The sequence below is a fragment of the Hipposideros armiger genome, unplaced genomic scaffold (genome assembly GCF_001890085.2).
Source record: "Hipposideros armiger isolate ML-2016 unplaced genomic scaffold, ASM189008v1 scaffold_343, whole genome shotgun sequence".
NCBI lineage: Eukaryota > Metazoa > Chordata > Mammalia > Chiroptera > Hipposideridae > Hipposideros > Hipposideros armiger.
Genome location: NW_017731693.1, coordinates 1,409,451 through 1,431,493, shown reverse-complemented (window position 1 = coordinate 1,431,493; position 22,043 = coordinate 1,409,451). Strand labels below are relative to the sequence as shown.

The window sequence follows — 22,043 nt, the reverse complement described above, 5'->3', positions numbered from 1 at the left end:
CTCCACAACTAGATTGAAGAACAAAACGACAGCAACTTGTCTGTTCCCCTTTCCCCAATTCCCCAGCACTGTTCCCATCCCCCCAATTCCCCAATTAAAATCTTTAAAAAAAAAAAAAAAAGAAAAAGACAAACAAAGAAACAACTCGTAGACACACACAACACTTTAGTGGCTACCAGAAGGTAAGGAGAGAGGGTGAAGGTAGAAAAGAGAAAAGGGAGTCAAATATGTGGTAATAGAAGGAGAAATGACTCTGGGTGGTGAACACGAAATACAATATATAGGTGATGTATTATGGAAATGTACACTTGAGACCTATATAATTTTACTAACCAATATCACCCCAATAAATTTAATTTAAAAAGCAGATTAAAATTTTTATAGTTTTCTCTTATGGCCCTGCCTTTATGTGCCTTACTGAAGAACACCACCAAATCTGACCCTATTACTTGGGAAGATGAGGATGACCTAACTTTTAATATTTTTTAAAAAAAGCTTACTATATCCCCCTGCCCACTTACCAACTTCCGTTTATCTTTTTCTAAAAAAATATTTTATTGGGGAATTGGGGGAGGGGAACAGCGCTGGGGAATTGGGGGAAGGGGAACAGACAAGTTACTGTCCTTTTGTTCTTCAGTCTAGTTGTGGAGGATGTTGCTTCACTGGCCAACTTCAATGTTGGTATTATCATTGTGCTCTTCCCGGATGAGGTAGATTGGTTGCTGGCCTCTGGACATCCGCTCATGGCGGCTCTTGGCAGCTCACACTGGCTGCTGGCTGCTAATGCAGGTTGCCGGCCATACACAGTAGCTTATGGTAGCCCACTGCAGCAGGGGCTGAAGCCTATGCCGTCGCCGGCGACTCACAGCAGCTCAGCTCCAGGTCGAGCTGTTACTCACTATCTTAGCTGTAGAGGGTGCAGTGTCACTAGCCCTCATGTGGGATCCGAACCGGGGCCCTGCTGCTCAGAGCTGGCGTCCAAGCCAGCTCTTAACCAATGTGCCACTCGGCCGGCCCCCTTTTATCCTTTTAGTATGCAAAAAGGAAGGGAATGCCCTTGGGGCACTCACCTCCCAAAATTAGGACCACTATCGACCTATAGGGTACTATGGCGAACAGCTAGGCCTTGTAGCACATGGCTACCTCCCATTACCTCAGAGACATTCTTGCTACTGTAATTTTGGTTAAGACCACTGAGAAAATAATCATATGATCCCTTTTAACCATCTTTGTACCACACACTGTGGAAGCTCTTCTTAACTATCAGCACAAACACAAAACCTTTCAACCAGTCATTTCACCTCCTATGAAATCCTCTTGCTAACCTCTCCTCATATAGCTCTTTCTCACTGTAATGACCTTAACCCTGCCACCCTTCCTTCCTCTATGGATGGTACTCCTCATACTATTTGATTCTGAAAGATCATCTTCTGACTCCCCATTGTAACTTACAAGAAACTCCTTGGATAACACTGACTTCTCTTGGCTCACCGATGATTGTTATTTAAGTGGTAAAAGTGGTATATATTGTGCTGGATATGCAACATTAACTCTTTTTGAAGTACTTGAAGTGGCACCTTTGCCTTTGGCTACTTTGGCTCAACAGGCTGAATTATACCCTCTAGGGCCTGAATTTTAGCCAAGGATAAAACTGACATTCACACTTACTCTTATATGCTTTTGGAGTGACTCATGATTTTGGAATGCTATGGAAAAAACAGGGCTTTACTTCTTGCAGAGATAAAATTCAAAAATGGTCCTTATGTCCAGGAATTATTAGATGGCATACTTTGGCTATCATCAAGGTTGCTGAGCATTCTAAATTTGACTCCCTGGAAGCTAAAGGAAACTACCTCATTGATATTTCTGTCACAAACATTGCTTTCATAGAGCCCAATAACCAAATTTCTATTATGGTCCTAAGGGATGTTTCCCCAAACATCTAGAAAAATTAACTAGAGATGCTTAATAATTGGCCCCAGAAAAAGAAAAACAAAATTGGAAGTCTAATAACTGTTAGTTAGATAAAAAAAAAACTCTGGTTTGGGCCAAATAACAATCTACTCTGCCGGAGACTCTTTTTTTTTTAGCTGAGCCATCCTGCCACCTGTTGGCAGCTCAGCGGCTGCTCAGCTCAGGCTGACTCGAACCGCTGTTGCTCAGAGCTCAAACTCTTAGAGTGAGCTCTTAACCAACTGAGCCACTCAGCCGGCCCTCTGCTGGAGACTCTAAAATTCCCACTATTGACTACTGTACATGCATTAAATCATTGGTGTGTTGATAAAATGATAACATTTGTGAATGAATTCTGATGGAGAAATGTTAATAAGCCTTCAAAAATGTGCCTACTTTGCTTACCTCACCTGCCAAAAATAAGTTTTGGGAGACCTGTCCATACCACCTCTGGACAGTTTAAATTACACAATGAACCATTCGAAGTTTGGCAAAAAGATTTCATACAGCTACTCCCATCTTACAGATATAACTATGTTTCACTCATGGTTCATACGTTTTCTGACTGGACTGAAGCTTTCCCTTGTAAGGAGAAGCTTCTTCTGTGGCTAAAATTCTGCTAGAGAAGATCATCCATACCTGGGGAACGGTTTGCCCCCTTGCAAATTTTATAGTGATCCGGAAACTCATTTCACCAGTCAGCTTATTTGACAGGTCTGTGCTATTTGGCCGGTTTTACAACACTCTCAATCCTCAGGAATAGTCGAATGCACTAATGGTATCCTTAAGACTCAACTGGCAAATTTGTAGACAGCCTTTAAATACTCTGGCCAAAGGCATTGCCACTAGATCTTTTAAATCTCAGGTCTATCCCTTTTGGGAACCATAAACTCTCACCCACTGAAATAATCTCAGGCCAATGCAACTGACTACTGCTTCTTGTGATCCACAGCTAATAAAAGGGATATACTTCAATACTGCAAAAGTCTAAGTACTTTTGTTGAAAACAACCACACTTTAGTAGAACAATCTTTCCACAGCATGCTCCTGGGAGTCAAAGACCTCAAGCATCATTTCTTACAATCCATAGATTTTATCTATTGGAATACACATCTCTGGAAAGATTCTGTTCAACCACATTTGAAAGGCCCCTATCAGGTTCTGTTTAATCAACCCTTATGCTTTCAAACTTCAGGCAGAGTCTTGAATTTATGTGTCACATCTAAAGGAAGCACCAAACCATGATTGGGCCTGCACACCAACTTGTGACCTAACAATAAAGATTTCCAGGAATTGAAGCAGATGACAACTGACATCTGTCCCAATTCATTCTTACTTTCTCTTCATACTCTTTCTTGGAACGAAAATACCCTTATCTGCATTTCCCAATCCTTTGCAAAAGGGGGAAACCTTTCTGAATATTTGATGTGTCATCAAAAATTTTGATGTGTATAGAGATCCAAGATGGTGGAGTAGATAAACACTGTGCCTGCTTCCTTCCATGATCACATTAAAATTACAACTAAGTTATAAAGAAAAGTCAACCTGGAGAATCATCTGAAGTCTAGCTGAACAGAAGTTTTATTGTTGCGGGGAACCCAGACGAAGAGACAGGACACCAAGGCGTGGGAAGCAACTTTATTAATGCCAGCACTGGTTCAGTGGATTCACATCCAGAGGCTGAGCCCCGACCCTGGTGGGACTTGGGGCTATATACCCTGAAGTTTCCAGTTTGGCAGCTAAGATATTTTATTAGAACATGTGGTCATTGTGCCAGTTCCTGACTGGCTCCTGGGTGAGGTAGGAATTTAGAAATATTAAACACAGAAGTCTTGATAACCATACAGTCCAGGAATGTCTTTGTCTGAAGCCCGCGCGAAATCCTTAGTGACCACATGGTCTGGGAAGGCCTTTGTCTAGGGCCCACTGCCACATTATAACTAAAGATATAAAGAAAAAGCCACTTGTCGTTATCCATGTAGTCTGCCTGAGACTCTAGAATTTGCCATTATCCATCAGTGTGTCCTAATAAAATGATAAATATATGTCAATAGCAGTTCACCAATGGCCAGGTGTAATTGGGTTGGACAGTTGTGAAAAACATATGATAATATTTACTAAAATAATATTTGTAAGGTTAGCTAATTATACAATAACACTAAGTGGGGAGAGTGTATTAGTTTCCTATTGCTGCATAACAAATTATCCCCAAACCTAGTGGCTTAATATAGTAAGCATTTGTTCTCATTTCCCTTGGGTCAGGAATCTGGGCATTCCTCAGCTGGGTTCCTCTGCCTCAAGCTCTCTAGCAGAGTGGCCATCAAGGTGTGGACCAAGACTACAGTGTCATCTGAAGACTTGAGGATCACTCCCATGATTGTTGACAGGTCTCAGTTCTAGTTGGCTGTTGAACTGAGTGCCCCAGTTCCTGAAAGGTTGTTAGCCAGAGGTTAATCTCAGTTCCTTGCCATGTGGGCTTCTCTATAGGGCAGCTCTCAGTGTGGCAGTTGGCTTCTCTCAAAGGTTGCAAGAGAACACTGAAGATAGAACCCAGTCTTATTAAAACATAATCTTAGAAGTTATATTCCAGTACTCCTGATTAGTTTTATTCATTTGAAGTTAGTTAGTAAAAGTCAGTCCACACAAAAGGCAAAGGGGTTATAAAAAAACAAGGGCATGAACATCAGGAGGTGATTACTGGGAGACATCTTAAAGGCTGCCTACCACAGAGACTGAAACAACTATTCAAATAATGCTATATAGTGTCACTTCATATTAGGGGACATACCTGGGACTACCTGCGAAGAAAAAGCAGCTGACACTTCAAATTCAGAAATTAAGAATAAGGTCTTTCTTTTCCCAAAGCTTCTTATATGTTAAGAGATAGGGTAAGTGTTCAGGACTGAAAGGACTAAGAATCCCTACCTCAGATGTAATTACCCTTCTCTGTGCATAACAATTACCACTAAAAGTTAAAGCTTCAGACTGTTGAGTACTGCTAAAGCAGCATCAGCATCTACTATCATTGTGAAGAACACTAGGAATGAAAAGAATATTGACTTTGGAGTCAGAACTTTGTTAAAATCTCAGCTGTTTTGTAACTGTTGGTATATGTGCTCTTAGGAAAGTCATTAAAGTTCTTTGAGGTTTAGTTTCATATAAAATGTAGATGATAGTATCAAATGCTACTATCTATATTTGTGAAGCAGCTATTGGCAACCATGATAGTTACATAGTAACCTTCTGCTCTGTTGCTAGAGTGTAACTAAGGATGTAAAATTTTTGCTTTTTTCAATGACGTAATTCTTCTGAATTAGAAATTTTATTTTATACTCTTTGAAACTGAGGCAGGATAGCTTAGGAAATTGACATCCCCCTCCAGGTTACAATATGAGGTGCCTCACTGGTTACATAAGAAACAGTGACTGTGTCCAGTACCTGTAGCTGGAGAAAAAAAAGAGCCAGTTTCATCCAGATAAGCTGATCCATCTATGACCAGGACCTGAACTTTAGCTAATTATAATGTTATTATAATCTCATTTACACTGTGGTTACTACGACTCCCATCATGTCCAATGCCATAACAGTTCTGGAGGAACCACCTAAGGAAGAAAAAGCTGGAAATGGAGGGTCCCGCCCAGGGAGAGGAGATGAATGAACCACAGGGATGGGACATCACTAATACCCACCGTAGGAGGGATAAATACCCCTGATGGTGACTTCCTAGGGGCAACTTGTTCTCTGAGTTCACCTGCACTTTCCTCTCAAGTGTGTACTTTCATTTTCAATAAATCACTTTCTCTTTCCTGCATCTGTTTTGCTCTTGTATTATTTCTTGCATGGAGATAAGAACCCAGTCACCACTACTCCAGGTTCAGTTCTGTCTTGGACATCTCAGTGATCGTTTGGTGACAAAACAACTTTTAGACTTAAACACAGTGTTTAATTCACTATTATGCATATCTCAAAAGTAAAATATGAATAATGAAATAGGTTGGTTTAATTCTTAAGCTTCTTGAAATTTTTTGTCCAATTTTATTGAATCATTTTTCAACACACAACTGTCAACGCCCATATTTTGTTATGACTTTTATAATATATACATACATATTTTGTAAAACGCATCAAAGGTTTGAAAACCAGCGCGTATTCTCTTACAGAACATCTCTACGCATGCGCTTGCAGCACAGGCCACTGAGGTATTGGGGTTCAAAGCCCCACACCATCGCACATGACTTTTAATATTTTCTCTTTGTCTCTTGCTCTACATTATGGTGACTGATTCAACTTTGTCTCCCAACGCTTCCAACGAACTTTTCCTTTAACGCTTTCTTTTGAATTAATTGTAGAGTCTCAGAAAGTTGCCCAAGCAGTGGCAAGAGCCCTTGGCTCAGGTAGCTAAATAGCCCGTCACCGGGGGCGGAGTCCATGGTTATGCGATAAAGAAATCTGCGAGACTGGCGGGTCAGCGCGTTTCCGGAAGTGACGCATTACGTCGCCGTGCGTACAAACGGCTGCGTCGGACTGCAGGAGAAGATGGCGGTCTCCACAGGTCGGTTCCCGGGCCGGGCTGTGTGCTTTCCCACTCCGACCGGGCTCTGACCCTTTCGCCTGCTGCTGGCAGCCGGGCGCTGACCGTGTGGGTGAAGCTGGAGTGCGCTTTCTCGGACGCTGGGCTTCTGGCCGAACGAAGCCCGGGACCGGGGAGAGTTCGGGCATGACCGGTGCGGAGGGCCCGGAGCGGCCGTCGGGGGCAGCGGGTCGTGCTCGCTCATCGGCCGCGCGCCCGCGGGCTGGAGGCGGGGTGACGCCGGCGCGGGCGCACTCGTAGGGTCTAGAGGGTGCCTGTCTTGTTGAGTGGAATGCTGTGTGGGAGGGAGGCGAGAAGGCCCAAGGTGTGCGGGTGTCAACCTCCCGCACGCAAGGTGGGGTCTGGTTAAGGACAGTACTGGGTCGAGTGGGGGTCCTCCCGGTCCCTTGGAATCGCCTTAACATGGGTGCAGGAGGAGAGGACTAATGAGAAAAAGACTGCTGCTCTTTGAAATAACGGGGAGATGATCATTCGTACCTGACTGAATACGTGTTATCTTTTTTTCGTTTAACTGAAAAACTGCAGTGCAAACAAAAAAAGCTCAGAACAAGTTGAAAACTAATTGAAGAAAACGTGGTTTCTTAGATAGCTGTTTAACTCTGTCGTACTGAATATGATGTTTGGTTTCCTATGAGCACAGAGTTTGAAATTAAGTTTTAAAGCTAAAGTTTTAAGAGATTTTAACATTAAAAAAGTGTTAAATTGAAAAGGAAATTGTACTACTTGAAAATGTTAATGCGTATGATCTTTTGAAACAGGATTATAGAACAGTGATTTAATATTTCATGCCATCATTGGGTTGTAAAACGAATTTTCAAATCTGTGCTAAAATGGAAGGCTTCAGTGTCTATTGTGATTGGTACTTTTAAGGTAATACTTCAGGATACATTCTACTCACATTTTAACGAAAGATTGTGTCTTAAATCGCATATTTATTATGTTATAGGTGTCAGATAAGATCTTTAACGATTTTAGCGTCGGGGGAATATTTCAGTGTACTTGGGGTCATAGCTAACTAATAAAACAAGGATTATTTAAAAAGTGACGTTTTAGTGTTAACAGCTTTAATTACTGTACCTGATATTTGAAATCGAGTGTCGTATTTTTCTTTTTTAAGATTTTATTGGGGAATTGGGGGAGGGGAACAGACAAGTTGCTGTCCTTTTGTTCTTCAGTCTTGTGGAGGGGGCTGTATTTTTTTTTTAACAAGGTGTATTTAATATCTATAGGTTCTTGAAAATTTAGTAATAAAATGGTGCATTTAATTTGATTGTTTTTATTTTATGGCTTGCATTGATTATTTAAACATGATTTTTTTCTAACATTATACATGTGAGAGGGTGAAAATATTTTGAAAAGGCCAAATATTAGATGACATTAATGGCAGATACTTTTTGTTAACCACGTTTAGTCACTTTTGGATGTCAAATAAAAATTATGAAGAAGTTGCTGATAAATTATTAGCATATTATACATTGGGAGCCTGCATTTTCTATAGTTTATATTTCTGTAGTATGTATAGTTTTTCTATAGTTTATATTCAGCATTCTAATTGTTACAGTTTTATTCTGTTTTTAGATTTATGAAATTAGAAACCTTAGCATAATTAAAAAGAATGTATTTTAGGCAGCTAAGTTGAGCTTTCTTTCTTTCTTGCTTTTTTTTTTTAAGCTTTATTCGGGAACAGTGTATTTTTTTCCAGGACCCATCAGCTCCAAGTCAAGTCGTTTTCAATTTAGTTGTGGAGGGCGCAGCTCACTGACCCATGTTGGAATTGAACCGGCAACCTTGGTGTTTAGAGCCAGCTCTCTAACCACCTGAGCTGACTGGCCGCCCCCAGTTAGTTGAACTTTCTTAAAGAGCTGAAATTTGTTTTGAAATTTGCTAAACAGTTGCCCTGGTCAATTTAATATTATTTCATTTATCCATATTCTGTGCTTCATGTCATTGACAGTATTGTTGAATTGGGAGAGGGATGAGTGCGCAGAAGCAGCTTTGGGATATGTTTTGAAACTATTTTTAAATTATACTTTTTATTAGTTAAACTTAGAATTGTTTGCCTCTCAGTGGCATGGGAGGTAAACAGTACTTGTATATTTGTGAAATAAACGTGATATAGCTTGTAATTTAAAATTAGATGAGCTAGATGGATGTAATATATGTTTTTTATTTAAGTCAAAATAATCTCAATAAAAATAGTTGATAACAGGCCCCAAAGGAAAAAAAAACCTGACAATTGTTTTTTGATCTTTATTAAAGCATTATATTTTAATGTGCATTATCTAAATCATATATTTTACCCTTTCTTGTACTAGAAGAAAAATGTTTGGAAAAAATTCTAATTATACTGAGACCTTTAAGCTGAAACATTCTTTTCCATTCCAGTTGGTCCTCTTATTTTGCAGATGAGAAAACTGATGCTTGAAGAAATAAAAGGTTTGGACCGGCCGAGTGGCTCAGTTGGTTAAGAGTTGGCTTAAGAGCGTGAGCTCTGAGCAACAGGGCCACTAGAAGAGTTGGCTTAAGAGCACGAGCTCTGAGCAACAGGGCTGCCAGTTCAATTCCCACATAGGCCAGTGACGCTGCGTCCTAGCTGAGCTGCTGCTGAGCTGCCAACAGGTGGTAGGATGGCTCAGCTGGTGTAACAACAAGATTGCCTGTTTGATGGTGGGCTATGTCCACCTGCAACTAAGATTGAATACAGCACCTTGAGCTTAGAAGCCACGAGCTGCCGATGGGCAGCCAGATGGCGACTGGCGCCCTCCACAACGAAGATTGAAGAACAACTTGGCTGGTCCTCTTTCCCAGTTCCCCAACACACTTCCCCGCCCCTAATTCTTCAATTAAAAAAAAAAAGAAAAATAGGAAAAAAAAAAGGTTTTACATAGTTGGTTACTAGCAGAGTTAAGATTAGAATTCAGTTTTTGTTTTGTTTTTTAACCCTCCGTCTAGTGCTCTGTTATGAGAAAATATGAACTTGGAATATTCCTCAAATCATGAATCATACTTCCTTTTAGGCTAGAGAGTGACTTTCATTTCCTAGCAGAATTCTTATTTCAAACTCTTAGATGCTTACGGATGTATGTAGGGCTGTGGTGGAGACCTTACTCTTTTTCAAGAAGCAGAGTCACCTCGGGGGGTCAAGAAGATTCCATGGGACATAGCTTTTTAGAAAGCCATGGGAAAAGCTACTCTAGGGAATAGAAACTAGTACATTGAGTACCTGTGATTCATAAATTTTATTGTGTACTAGTGCTGGTGAAAAATTAGTGTTAGAAAAAAAGTACGTGCAATACTTTTTTAAAAAGATTTTTATTGGGGAATTGGGGGAATTGGGGGATGGGAACAGCGCTGGGGAATTCGGGGAAGGGAAACAGACAAGTTGCTGTCCTTTTGTTCTTCAGTCTAGTTGAGGACGTTGCTTCACTGGCCCAAGTTGGCACCATCATTGCGCTCTTCCCGGGCAAGGCAGATCAGTCGCTGGCTTTTGGATGGCCGGTCACGGTGGCTTGAGGTCCGCTTACGCTGGCTGCTGGCTAAACATGGTAGCCCATGGCAACCGACTGCAGCAGGGGCTGCAGCCTATGCCGTCGCTGCGACTCACGGCATCTCAATTCCAGGTTGAGCTGTTCAGCATCTTAGCTGTAGAGGGCAGTGTCACTGGCCCTCATATGTGGGATCCGAACCGGGGCCCTCTGGCGTCCCAAGCCAGCTCTTAACCAAGGCGCCACTCGGCTGGCCCCGTGCAATACTTTTTTAAAGAAAACTTCTTATTCTAGAATAGTTTTCAATTTACAGAAAAATTGTGAATATAGTAGAGTTCCCCTATACCTCATATTCATTTTCTCCCTTTAATGTCTTACATTAATGTGGTATATTTGTCACAATTAATGAACCAATGTTGACACATTATTAACTGAAGTTCACACTATATTCAGATTTCCTTAGTTTTTACCTCATGTCCCTTTTTTGTCCCAGGATCCCATTCAGGATATGTTGCAATGTGAAATGTTAAAAATTGCTATTAAGTTATACTAGTGTTACATTGGGGCTCTGAATGTACATGATTGTAAAATGTCTTTACTGACAGATCCAGAAAAAAATGGAATATTTTTTCCCCATAAGTCTTTGTGAGCCATATGGGTGGAAAACAAAGCCGAAATAAAACCTAATTGCCCTCTTCAGAAGTGGGCATCGTTATGTATACTGGAACAAGAACTGTGTTTTAATTCTCCTGCTGCCCCTGATATATTACTGTGCTATGCTAGGCATGCCATTGAGTCTCTTAAGCCTTGCTTTCCCCATTCCTTCTATGCAAACATTAGACAACGTGATTTTGTTTTCCCCATCTTCAAGTTGAGGACACTTGTATATGGGAGGAACTTGGGAGTAGTAATAGAAGAGATCTGCATGTGTAAATCAGCATAGAATCTGGGAACTAAACAGTAGAAGAGCTGAACTGTAGTAGCTTAGTGTATTTCCTTCCTGAGACTACTTGTTGGCCTGGTAGATTTTTCTACGTCAGTGAGGAACCTGGGTGCCCTTGATATATGTTTGCTTTGATAATATGAAATAATACAACCTTACTATACAGGTAAGCCTTTGCACAGTAGTACAGGGAAGTAAAAGTGACCATTCAAACTGAAACTTCAATCTTATTGAGAAAAATTATGATTATTCTGTGGCATTTGAAAGTGTTTGCTAAACCATTAAAAACTCTTCTTGTGGTTACAAGTATATAGGAAAGTGAATAAAATAGTAAACTAATATTTGTTTAGTACATTAATTTAAACATTAGAGATATTAAGGATTAGAGTGTTTTATTTCTTTATAAAAAACTTGTCAAGAGTAGTTTGAACAATGCTTGCCTTTTGATTGTATAACTTAAGCTGCACAAGCATCTTTTCTATGCTTTGGTTAATTCTCATCCTCCTAAGTTTGGATCAGCTTCCAATGTTTTATCCTTTGTGCTTTCAATGTTAGGAAATCTCTCTGAGAGTTTCTTTACTGTGAAGTTTTTCACTTCCTCTGCGACCTTGTCATCCTTTCCTTATAGTCACTTTCCTCATTTACATCAATAAGCTCACCTTCACAAAGTTCCTTGGGCTACTCCGCTAGAGTCTCCTCAACATTTCCATGGTTGGATAGTTCTTCTGTAACTATTTACATTTGATTCAAGTTTCACTTCTCATGTTACCAGTTTCTGTTTCTTTGCTACGTGTTCATCTTTATTGGCTAATTTTCTTTTTTTGACTGTATTTTAATAGACTGCCACATAGTTTTACCAGTGGTAGACAAGGAGGCAACACTACTATATGCTTTTCTGTCAGTAAGAGAACTGAGTGACAAATATGCACTGACCTATCACCAACCAGACTTTGAAAGATGTGAAGTGATTGGCCACTGAGAGGATGCTCATCTCTTATTTATATAGTGATTTGTGGACTGAAGAACTTGCAGCAAAGTTTGTATTTTAGGCAATTCATAGTTAATATCTGCAGTAACTAAAGTTTGAACTGTGTTGTTGGGGGACCGATGTTATTTAAACCATGGTAACCAAAAACCATGCATACAAGGTCTGACAATTAAGTTTGCGAATTTATTGCAGTGGTGGTGCTAACCTTTTTTTTAATTAATTTTAAAAAATTAGTTTCAGTTGTACAAAGCAACGTAATAGTTAAACATTTAAACCCCTCATAAAGTGATAACCCACCGCCCAAGCTACTACCTACCCCTCTGACATTTTTTTTTAAAGATTTTATTGGGGAATTGGGGGAGGGGAACAGACAAGTTGCTGTTCTTTAGTTCTTCAGTCTAGTTGTGAGGACATCGCTTCACTGGCCCATGTTGGTATTATGATCATTGCACTCTTCCTGGCTGAGGCAGTCGCTCGCTGGCCATTGGACGGCCGCTCACAGCGACTCACAAAAGCTCACATCAGCAGTCAGCCAGCCCCACTGCAGCCTACACCGTCGCTGGCGACTCATGGCAGCCCAGCTCCAGGTCGAGCTGTTGTTCACCATCTTAGCTGTAGAGGGCGCAGCGTCACTGGCCCTCATATGTGGGATCTGAACCAGGGCCCTGCTGCTCAGAGCTGGCGTCCCAAGCCAATTCCTAACCAACGTGCCACTCTGCTGGCCGCCCTCTCACATCTTATATAGCTGTTACAATACCATTCACTATCTTCCCTATGTTGTACTCTACTTCCCATGACTATATATATCTATATATTTAGTTATAGTTGACATTCAGTATTATCCTACTTCAGCTTCAAGTATATAGTGCATTAGACACAGTCTATGAAGTGATCCCCCTGATAAGTCTAGTGCCTCTGGCACCTTACATGATCTTTACAACATTGTTGATTATATTCCCCGTACTGTATTAACTGCCAATTTGTATTTCTTAATACCTTCACGTTTTTCACCCTGCCTCCAACCCCATTCCCATCTATCAGCATGATAGGTCTAGTACCTATCTAAAAACATACCTAGTTATTACTATTATTGACTATATTCCTTAGGCTATACCCTGCATCCCCATGACTACTGTTTAACAATCAATTTTTACTTCTTAATCCCGTCCCCTTTCAGCCATCTTTAATCCCCCTCCTATCTTAAAGAAGTCCCTCTTAATACTCCTTGTGATACTGGTTTGGTGGTGATGAACTCCTTTAGCTTTTTCTTTTTGCTTTTTTTTAAAAAAGGTTTTATTGGGAAATTGGGGGAGGGGAATGGACAAGGTGCTGTCCTTTTTGTTCTTCAGTCTAGTTGTGGAGGACGTCGCTTCACTGGCCCATGTTGGTATTAACATTGTGCTCTTCCCGGATGAGGCAGTCACTCACCAGCCATTGGATGGCCACTCATGGCAGCTCACGAATGAGCATGCCGGCTGCCGGCCAGCCCCACTGCAACCTATGCCGTCGTCGGTGACTCATGGCAGCCCAGCTCCAGGTCGAGCTGTAGAGGGCGTAGCGTCACTGGCCCTCATGTGGGATCTGAACGGGGCCCTGCTGCTCAGAACTGGCGTCCCAAGCCAACTCCTAACCAACGTGCCTCTTCGGCTGGCCCTCCTTCAGCTTTTTCTTGTCTGGGACGCTCCTTATCTGTCTTTCAATTCTAAATGATAGCTTTGCTGGATAGAGTAATCTTGGCTGTATGTCCTTGCTTTTCATCCCTTGGAATATTTCCTGCTACCCCCTTGTCTGCAAAGTTTCTGTTGGGAAATCAGCTGACAGTCTTATGGGGGCTCCCTTGTAGGTAACTAACCGCTTTTCTCTTGCTGCTTTTAAGATTTTCTCTTTGTTTTTAATCTTTGGCATTTTAATGATGATGTATCTTGGTGTTGGCCTCTTTGGGTTTATCTTGTTTGGGACTCTCTGTGCTACCTGGGCTTATACGTCTGTTTCCTTCACCAGGTTAGGGAAGTTTTCTGTCATTATTTCCTCAAATAGGTTTTCAATTCTTTGCTCATTCTCTTCTTCTGGTATCCCTATAATGCAAATGTTGATACTCTTGATATTGTCTCGGAGGCCCCTTAAACTGTCCTCAAATTTTTTTGATTCTTTTTTCTTTTTGCTGTTCTGGTTGGGTGTTTTCTGCTACCTTATCTTCTGCATCGCTGGTTGGATCCTCTGCTTTATCTAATCTGTTGATTCCCTGTAATATATTCTTAATTTCCATTATTGCATCCTTTATTCTGACAGGTTCTTTTCCATCTCCATTTTTATGCTTTCTATCTCTCTGTTGAAGTTCTCCCTCAGACTACTGAGCATTCCTTTAACCAGTGTTTGAACTCTGCGTGTGATAGATTGCTTATCTCCATTTTGCTTAGTTCTTTTCCTGGAGCTTTGTTCTATTCTTTTATTTGGGACATGTTTCTTTGTCTCCCCATTTTGGCCGCTTCCCTGTATTTGTTTCTATGTATTAGGTAGGGCTGCTGTGTCTTCCGGTCTTAGTTGAGTGGCCTTATGTAGGAGGTGTGCTTTGGGGTTCAGTGGTGGTCTCTGGTCACCTGAGCCATGCACTCCAGGTGTGTCCGTTGTGTGGGTTGTGTGTGCCCTCTTGTAGTTGAGCCTTGGTTGATAATTGCACATCCATGGGAGGGACTGACCTTGACTATAATGGAAGAGTTGTTGTGAAGGGGCAGATCTTACAGAGCAGGATGTGCCTCAGTAGGACTCTGGTGCCTGTCCAGTCCGCCCCTTGGGTGTGTCGTTCTTGGAGGCGGCTGGGTAATGCTCCAGCTTGTTTTGAAGCTGGCCACTGGGAACACCAACTTCAGGACACCTTAGAGGGGACCATTGCAGATCAAGTTCAGCCACAGCCCATGCCCCACCCTGGGCCACCCAGAAGGAGCCACAAAGAAATCCACAGATGACAGCCATCTGTGCTGTGCTTGGGAGCACCTTGAGAGGCCAAGCTGCAAACCAAGGCAGGCTGCCGCTACTGCGAGCTTAGGGTTGCTCAGCCAGAGGTACAGGACACATTTAAGCCAGATGCTGCTTGTTTGGGCTCCGCAAACCCCTGAGAGACCCCAGGAAAGTGCAGCTTGAGCCAAGGCAGGTGGTCTGCACGAGGGAGCCACTGGAAGTGGCCTGGGTGTCCCCGAAAGTTGGGCGGGGCCAGGTCTTGAATCACCGGGCATGGTGAACAACTGGTGGAGACTCAGATATGGCAGCTACCTGTGTCCACATGTGGGGAAGGGGGAGGGCTCAGGAAAGAAACAATGGTCTTTATCAGGTCCCCCGTCCAGGAGAAAGCTGCCTCTCCAGCCCATGTCCCAAGCCAGACAACTCAGTTCCCTACCATATGTCCCTGCTGCCTCCCCAGCGCTGGAGCTCAGAGCGAGTGATTCCTTTGGTGGGTAAGTTCGTGTGCAATCCCTTTTAGAAGAGCGCCTGGGAGTGCAGCTGCCCTCAGTCACAATCTTCGCTGGTTTTCACAACCAGAAATTATGGGGACTTCTATTCCTGGCACTGGAAGCCTGGGCTGGGCTGGGCCTGGGCCTGTTGCCTCTCTGGGGAATGGGAGATACCTCCACAGATTAAATATTCCTCCTGATCTTTCATGGTTACATGTGGGTGTGGGACCAGCCTGATCCACATCTCTGCCCTTCCTACCAGTCTGTGGATGGGTTCTTCTGCACATCCTTAGTTGAAAGGCTTCAGTTCAGCTTGATTTTAGGCAATTCTCAATAATGGCTGTTTTGTAGATTAGTTGTAATTTTGATATGGTTGTGACAGAAGGTGAGCACAGCGTTTACCTAATGCGCCACCTTGGTTGTCCTGATGTTGCTAATCTTTTTTGATATCAGAGGGATTATTCTTTATGCATTTGTACCAACTGGACAGACAGTTAAGCAAGTTTACTGCTTGGAAGTACTGAAAAGGCTGCGTGAAAAAGATAGACGACCTGAACTTTTTGCCAACAATTCACGGCTCTTGTATCATGACAATGCACCAGCTCACAAGGCACTGTTTATTAGGGAGTTTTTAGCCAGTAAACAAATAACTGTATTGGAACACCCTCCCTACGCACCTGATCTGTCCCCCATTGACTTCTTTCTTTACCCAAAGATAAAGGAAATACTGAAAGGAAGACATTTTAATGAAATTCAGGACATCAAGAATAATACAACGACAGCTCTGATGGCCATTCCAGAAAGAGTTCCAAAATTGCTTTGAAGAGTGGGCTAGGTGCTGGCACTGGTGTATAGCTTTACAAGGGGAGTTCTTTGAAGATGTCTAGTGATATTCAGCACTGAGGTATGTAGCACTTTTTCTAGGTAGAGTTCGCAAACTTAATTGTCTGACCTCATATGGAAACCATGGAAAGCAAAGATTGCTCGTATGTGGAAGTATCCACTTAGTAATTATTTGGGGAGGTGTTTGACACAAAGCTTCAACGAAGCACATATGAGGCATGTAGACTAGAACTGGGGTCAGCAAATTGTGGCTCGCGAGCCACATGTGGCTCTTCAGGTACGTGCATGTGACTCTGAAGTAAAATTGAAAATGAAAATAAAACTATCATAGTTTCATTTATAANACTGGTATATCAAATGGGCTAGACCAGGGGTTGGCAAACTGCGGCTCGCGAGCCACATGAGGCTCTTTGGGTCTGTACATGTGGCTCTGAAGTAAAATTGAAAATGAAAATAAAACTATCATAGTTTCATTTATAACATTTTTAAAGGATATTATTCACATAATGGTGATTTCATTTGTTTTATAGGTCTTGCAAAACTTTGAAGGAGAGGATTGGCTCTTCTGTCTCAAAAGTTTGCCGATCCCTGGACTAGAATAACTAGAATGAAATTCAGTGTTCAAAGCTTGTTTTTTAAACATTTGATGAACACCATTTTAAATATGTTTATATCATAAGTATACATATAAGAATTTATAGTTAGAAGGATGGATAAATTGAAGGAAAGAGAGTAATAATTTTATAAAAATAGGTTTTGCTCTATGTAATATTTTTTTTCTTTTACCTCTCACAGTGACAACCCCTCTCCCCCAATCTGCCACCCCACTCCCCCTCCATATCATACATATCTATTACAATGCCCCATATGATCTCACTTACATGTGGAATCTAAAAAACTGAATGAACAAGCAAAGTAAACAGAAATAGTCTCAGAGATATAGAGGAAAAACTGATGGTTGTTAGTTGGGAGTGGGGTGGGGATGAGGGAGAAGGGTAAGGGATTAGACAGCAAAGTTTGTTTTAAAAGTAATTGACTTTTTAAAGAGCCAATGTATTTATAAATAAATCTTTGCGATAATAGATGGGACTTCAGGACAGGTTTTGGAAATGATTTACTCTTGTTTACAAATTCTTAGCTGTTTTGTGTAAGAGCACATATTATTATTCTTATTCTTATTTTTAAAGACTTTATTGGGGAATTGGGGGAGGGGAACAGTGTTGGGGAATTGGGGGAGGGGAACAGACAAGTTGCTCTCCTTTTTGTTCTTCAGTCTAGTTGTGGAGGACGTTGCTTCACTGGCCCATGTTGGTATTGTGATCATTGCGCTCTTCCCAGGTGAGGCAGATGGGTTGCCAGCCTCTGGACAGCCGCTCATGGTAGCTTATGGCAGCCCACTGCAGCAGGGGCTGCAGCCCGCTCTTCACCAATGTGCCACTCGGCTGGCCCCAAGAGCAGATATTATTTACAGTTTCAGTTGGAACTCAGCAAAGTTTCAAACCATGGAAGGAGAGAAATCCTTATGACCTTATATAGGTCTCTACATATGTTGAAGTAGTAGTTCTAATGCCAAGTACATTATGGGTCATCTAGACTACAGGTCAAGTTTGTTTTATAGATGAGCAATGGAAATATAGATATGATGTGACTTTCACAAGATTGTTTAGCTAGATGTTAAGTCCAGAGCTAGTTTCTTGATTTTAGGCTCTTTGATGCTCTTTCTGTATCACACTGTATTCTACAAGCTTTTTGGTTGCTTTCATTTAGTGGGAGTTCAGTGTTATTTCGTAAATAAACGCCATTAAGGATCAAGACAAGTCACTTTAAAAAAAAATTTTATTGGGGAATTGGAGAAGGGAACAGTGTTGGGGAATTGGGGAAGGGGAACATTGTGTTTTTCCAAGACTCATCAGCTTCAAGTCAAGTTGTTGTCCTTCCATCTTAGTTATGGAGGGTGCAAGCTCAGCTCAAGTACAGTCGCCGCTTTCAATCTAGTTGCGGGGGGATGGGAGGTGGGGGTGGGCTCAGCCCACCATCCCATGCAGAAATCGAATTGGCAACCTTGTTGTTAAGAGCATGCGTTCTAACCGACTGAGCCATTTGGCCGCCTGTTTGAGCTCAGCGGCCGCACAGCTTGGGTGTAGTGTCACTGGCCCATGTGGGAATCAAATCGGCAGCCCTATTGCTCAGAGCTTGCGCTCTTAAGCTAACTCTTAACCAACTGAGCGTCTCGGCCGGCCTTCTACTTTACTTTTTAAAACACCTTTATTGTGATTTAATTTACATACCATATTGTTCACCTATTGAAAGTGTACAAGTCAGTGGTTTTTGATATCTTCACAAATGTATATGATCATTACCACAATCATTTTAGAACATTTTCATCACCTTAAAGGAACGCTGTACCCTTTAGCTCTCGCTGCTATATATATCCCCCCGTCCTTCCCTTTTATTCCCTGGCAACCACTAATCTACTTTCAGTCTGTAGATTCTGAACTTTCATATGAATAGGATTATATATTAGGTTATTGGAAAACTCGTGATTTTTCGTTGCAAAAATGCGTCATGACTTTCCCGACAACCCAATAGTACGTGGTCTTCTGTGTCTGGCTCCTTTCACTTAGTATAATGTTGTCAAGGTTTATCCATGTTGTAGCATGTATCAGTATTTAATCCCTTTTTATGGCTGAATAATGTCCCATTATTTATGTATACCACATTTTATTTACCCATTCATCTGTTGATTTGGTTGTTTCCACCTTTTGGCTATTGTGAGTAATGGTGCTATAAACATTTGTGTGCAAGTTTCTGTATGGACTTGTTCTCATTTTTCTGGGTATATACCTAGGAGGGAAATTACTGGGTCACATGGTAACTGTGGTTAATTGAGAAACTGCTAGACCGTTTTCTAAAGGGAAAATATTTTATATTCCCATCAGCAGTGAACAAGAGTCTTGTGATTTCCCCACATCCTCACAAACACTTATTGCTTGACTTTGTTAGTCTAGCTATTGTAGTGGGTATGACATGGTTTTTCTTTGTCGTTTGATTTACGTTTCCTTGATTAATGTTTTTCAGCATCTTTTCCTGTACTTATTGCCTATCTGTATATCTTATTTGGCAAAATTTCTATTCAGATCCTTTTCTCATTTTTTAATTGGGTTGTTTTTACTGTTGATTTGTAAGAGTTCTTCATGTATTCTAGATGCAAGTCCTTATCAGATATATGGATTATAAGTATTTTCTTCCATTCTGTAGATTTTTTTCATTTTCTTGATGGTGTCCTTTGAAGTGCAAAAGTTTTAAACTTTGATGATGTCCAATTTGTTTTTCTCCTATTTTATTAGGATGCAAATTCTGGCTTTTGGTATGTACTTCATCATCTAGCTGGCTGTTTTAAAAATATGTTGACATAGTATAAGTTCTAGTTGATGATTTTGTTATGATTATTTTACATAATTACCATTATGATAGAAGGTAGCCATCTAAGCACCACCTTGCCAGGTGTGAGGTTTTACTTTACATTAAAAAAAGTTATATAGCCGGCTGGCTGAGTGGCACGTTGGTTAAGAGTTGGCTTGGGGCGCCGGCTCGGAGCAGCAGGCTCTGGTTTGGATCCCACATGAGGGCCAGTTACGCTGTGCCATCTACAGCTAAGATGGTGAACAACAGCTGGACCTGGAGTTGGGATGCTGTGAGTCGCAGGTGACAGCATAGGCTGCAGTGGGGCTGGCCGGCAGCCGGAGTGAGCTTTCATGAGTCGCTGTGAGCGGCTGTCCAATGGCCGGCGAGTGACTGCCTCATCTGGGAAGAGCGCAATGATAATACCAACATGGGCCAGTGAAGCGATGTCCTCCACAACTAGACTGAAGAACAAATGGACAGCAACTTATCTGTTCCCCTTCCCCGATTCCCCAATGCTGTTTCCCTACCCCAAACCCCCAATTAAAAAAAATCTTTAAAAATAAAAAAATTTATATAGCCAGATAGCAGGCATACTCCAAACAGATTATTCTTTGTAAGTACTGTAATTATGCCATAGATTTTTCAATCTAGTAACTGGAATGTTATTGAAAAATACAAACTATGCATAGCTTGGTGTACTCTTTGTTATTCATGCTAGTGTCACCTGATACCCAAATTATGTTTTGCTTTACTCAACAGTGTTGATGTAAAGTAGTTATTTCCTGAGAGGAAGTACTTAAGTTATTGAAAAGTCTTTAATTTTCTGAAGTGTTTACCTTACAAGCAGTGATTTGGAGGGATATTTACTTATTTTGTTTAATATAATATTCGGACTTTGGAAACTAACTGCAGCATTGTAAACTCAAGAGGAGAGCATACTCATTTATAAGTGTTCTCTGTCAGAAGAAGACCTCACATCTTCTAGAGTGTATGTCATTCCTAATTTTACTTAAAAATTCATGCTAGAAAGGAACAAGGGTATATTGTAGCTTACCTAAATTTCCTCCATTCCCTTGTTTATTCTAAGGGCATTATCCCTTCCTAGTTCTTAAATAAACAGTGTTAGCTTCTGTTCTGGATAATTTTTATATTATTAGTTTCAATAATAATAATAATAGTTATTTATCATAATAGCTATCCTTTTCACCCCTCACAAAGTGACAACCCCCCTCCTCCAATCCACTGCCCTCCCACCCGCGATATTGTACTTATCTATTACAAATTCATTGACTCCATTCCCACACTCTACTCCACGTCCCGTGACTATATGTATATATAGTTATAGTTGACATACAATATTATTGAACATCAGCTTCAGATATACAGTGCGGCGGTCAGGCCTCTACGCCGTCTATGAAGAGGTTTCCCTAACAAGACATGAGTCCATCTGGCCCCCTAAAAAATATTTACAACATTATTGATTATATTTCCTAGACTCTTTTCTATCCCTGAGGCCATATTGAAGTTACCAATTTATATTGTCTCGTCCCTTTCCCTTCTCTTTCATTCCCAACCCCTCCCAACTAGCAACCATCAGTTTTTCCTCTGTGTCTCTGAGACTATTCTGTTCACATTTCTCATTTATTCAGTTCTTTAGATTCTACATGTAAGTGCGATCATATGGTATTTGTCTTTCTCTGACTGACTTATTTCACTTAGCATAACGTTCTCTAGTTCCATCCATATCATTGCAAATGGTACGATTTCTTCCTTCTTTATAGCTGAGTAATACTCCATTGTGTAAGTGTACCATAGTTTCTTCATCTAGTTGTCTACCGATGGGCATTTCGATTGTTTCCTGGTCTTGGCTATTGTAAATAGCGCTGAATGAACACAGGAGTGCATATATTTTTTCAAATTAGTGTCTTGGGTTTTTCTGGATAAATACCTAAGAGTAGAATTGCTGGGTCATAAGGTAGTTCCATTTCCAGTTTTTTGAGATACCTCCATACTGGTTTCCATAGTGGCTGCACCAATCTGCAGTCCCACCAACACTGCACCAAGGTTCCTTTTTCCCCACAACCTCGCCAGCACTTGTTGTTTTTTGATTTATTGATAGCCATTCTGACTGGAGTGAAGTGGTATCTCATTGTGGTTTTTATTTGCATTTCTCTAATGATTAGTGAGGTTAAACATTTTTTCATATGCCTGTTGGCCATCTGTATGTCCTGTTTAGAGAAATATCTCTTCATATCCTCTGCCCATTTTTTAATTGGGTTGTTTGGTTTTTTGTGTTGAGTTGCATGAGTGTTTTATAAATTGTGGATATTAACCCCTTATCAGATATATTGTTGACAAATATCTTCTCCCATTCATTAGGCTTCCTTTC

General features: G+C 41.1%; 1 protein-coding gene across 4 annotated transcripts in view; it reads left to right on the top strand.

Moving 5' to 3' along the window:
- Positions 1–6,435: 6,435 nt before the first annotated feature.
- Positions 6,436–22,043, top strand: part of UBE2V2 (ubiquitin conjugating enzyme E2 V2) — a 52,643-nt gene continuing 37,035 nt past the window's right edge. For 2 of the 4 annotated variants that reach the window (XM_019661301.1, XM_019661303.1), the window contains exon 1: positions 6,512–6,677. In XM_019661301.1, the coding sequence (XP_019516846.1) occupies positions 6,671–6,677 (7 nt within the window). In that variant the 5' untranslated portion in view covers positions 6,512–6,670. The other 2 variants (XM_019661300.1, XM_019661302.1) reach the window with 2 other exon arrangements.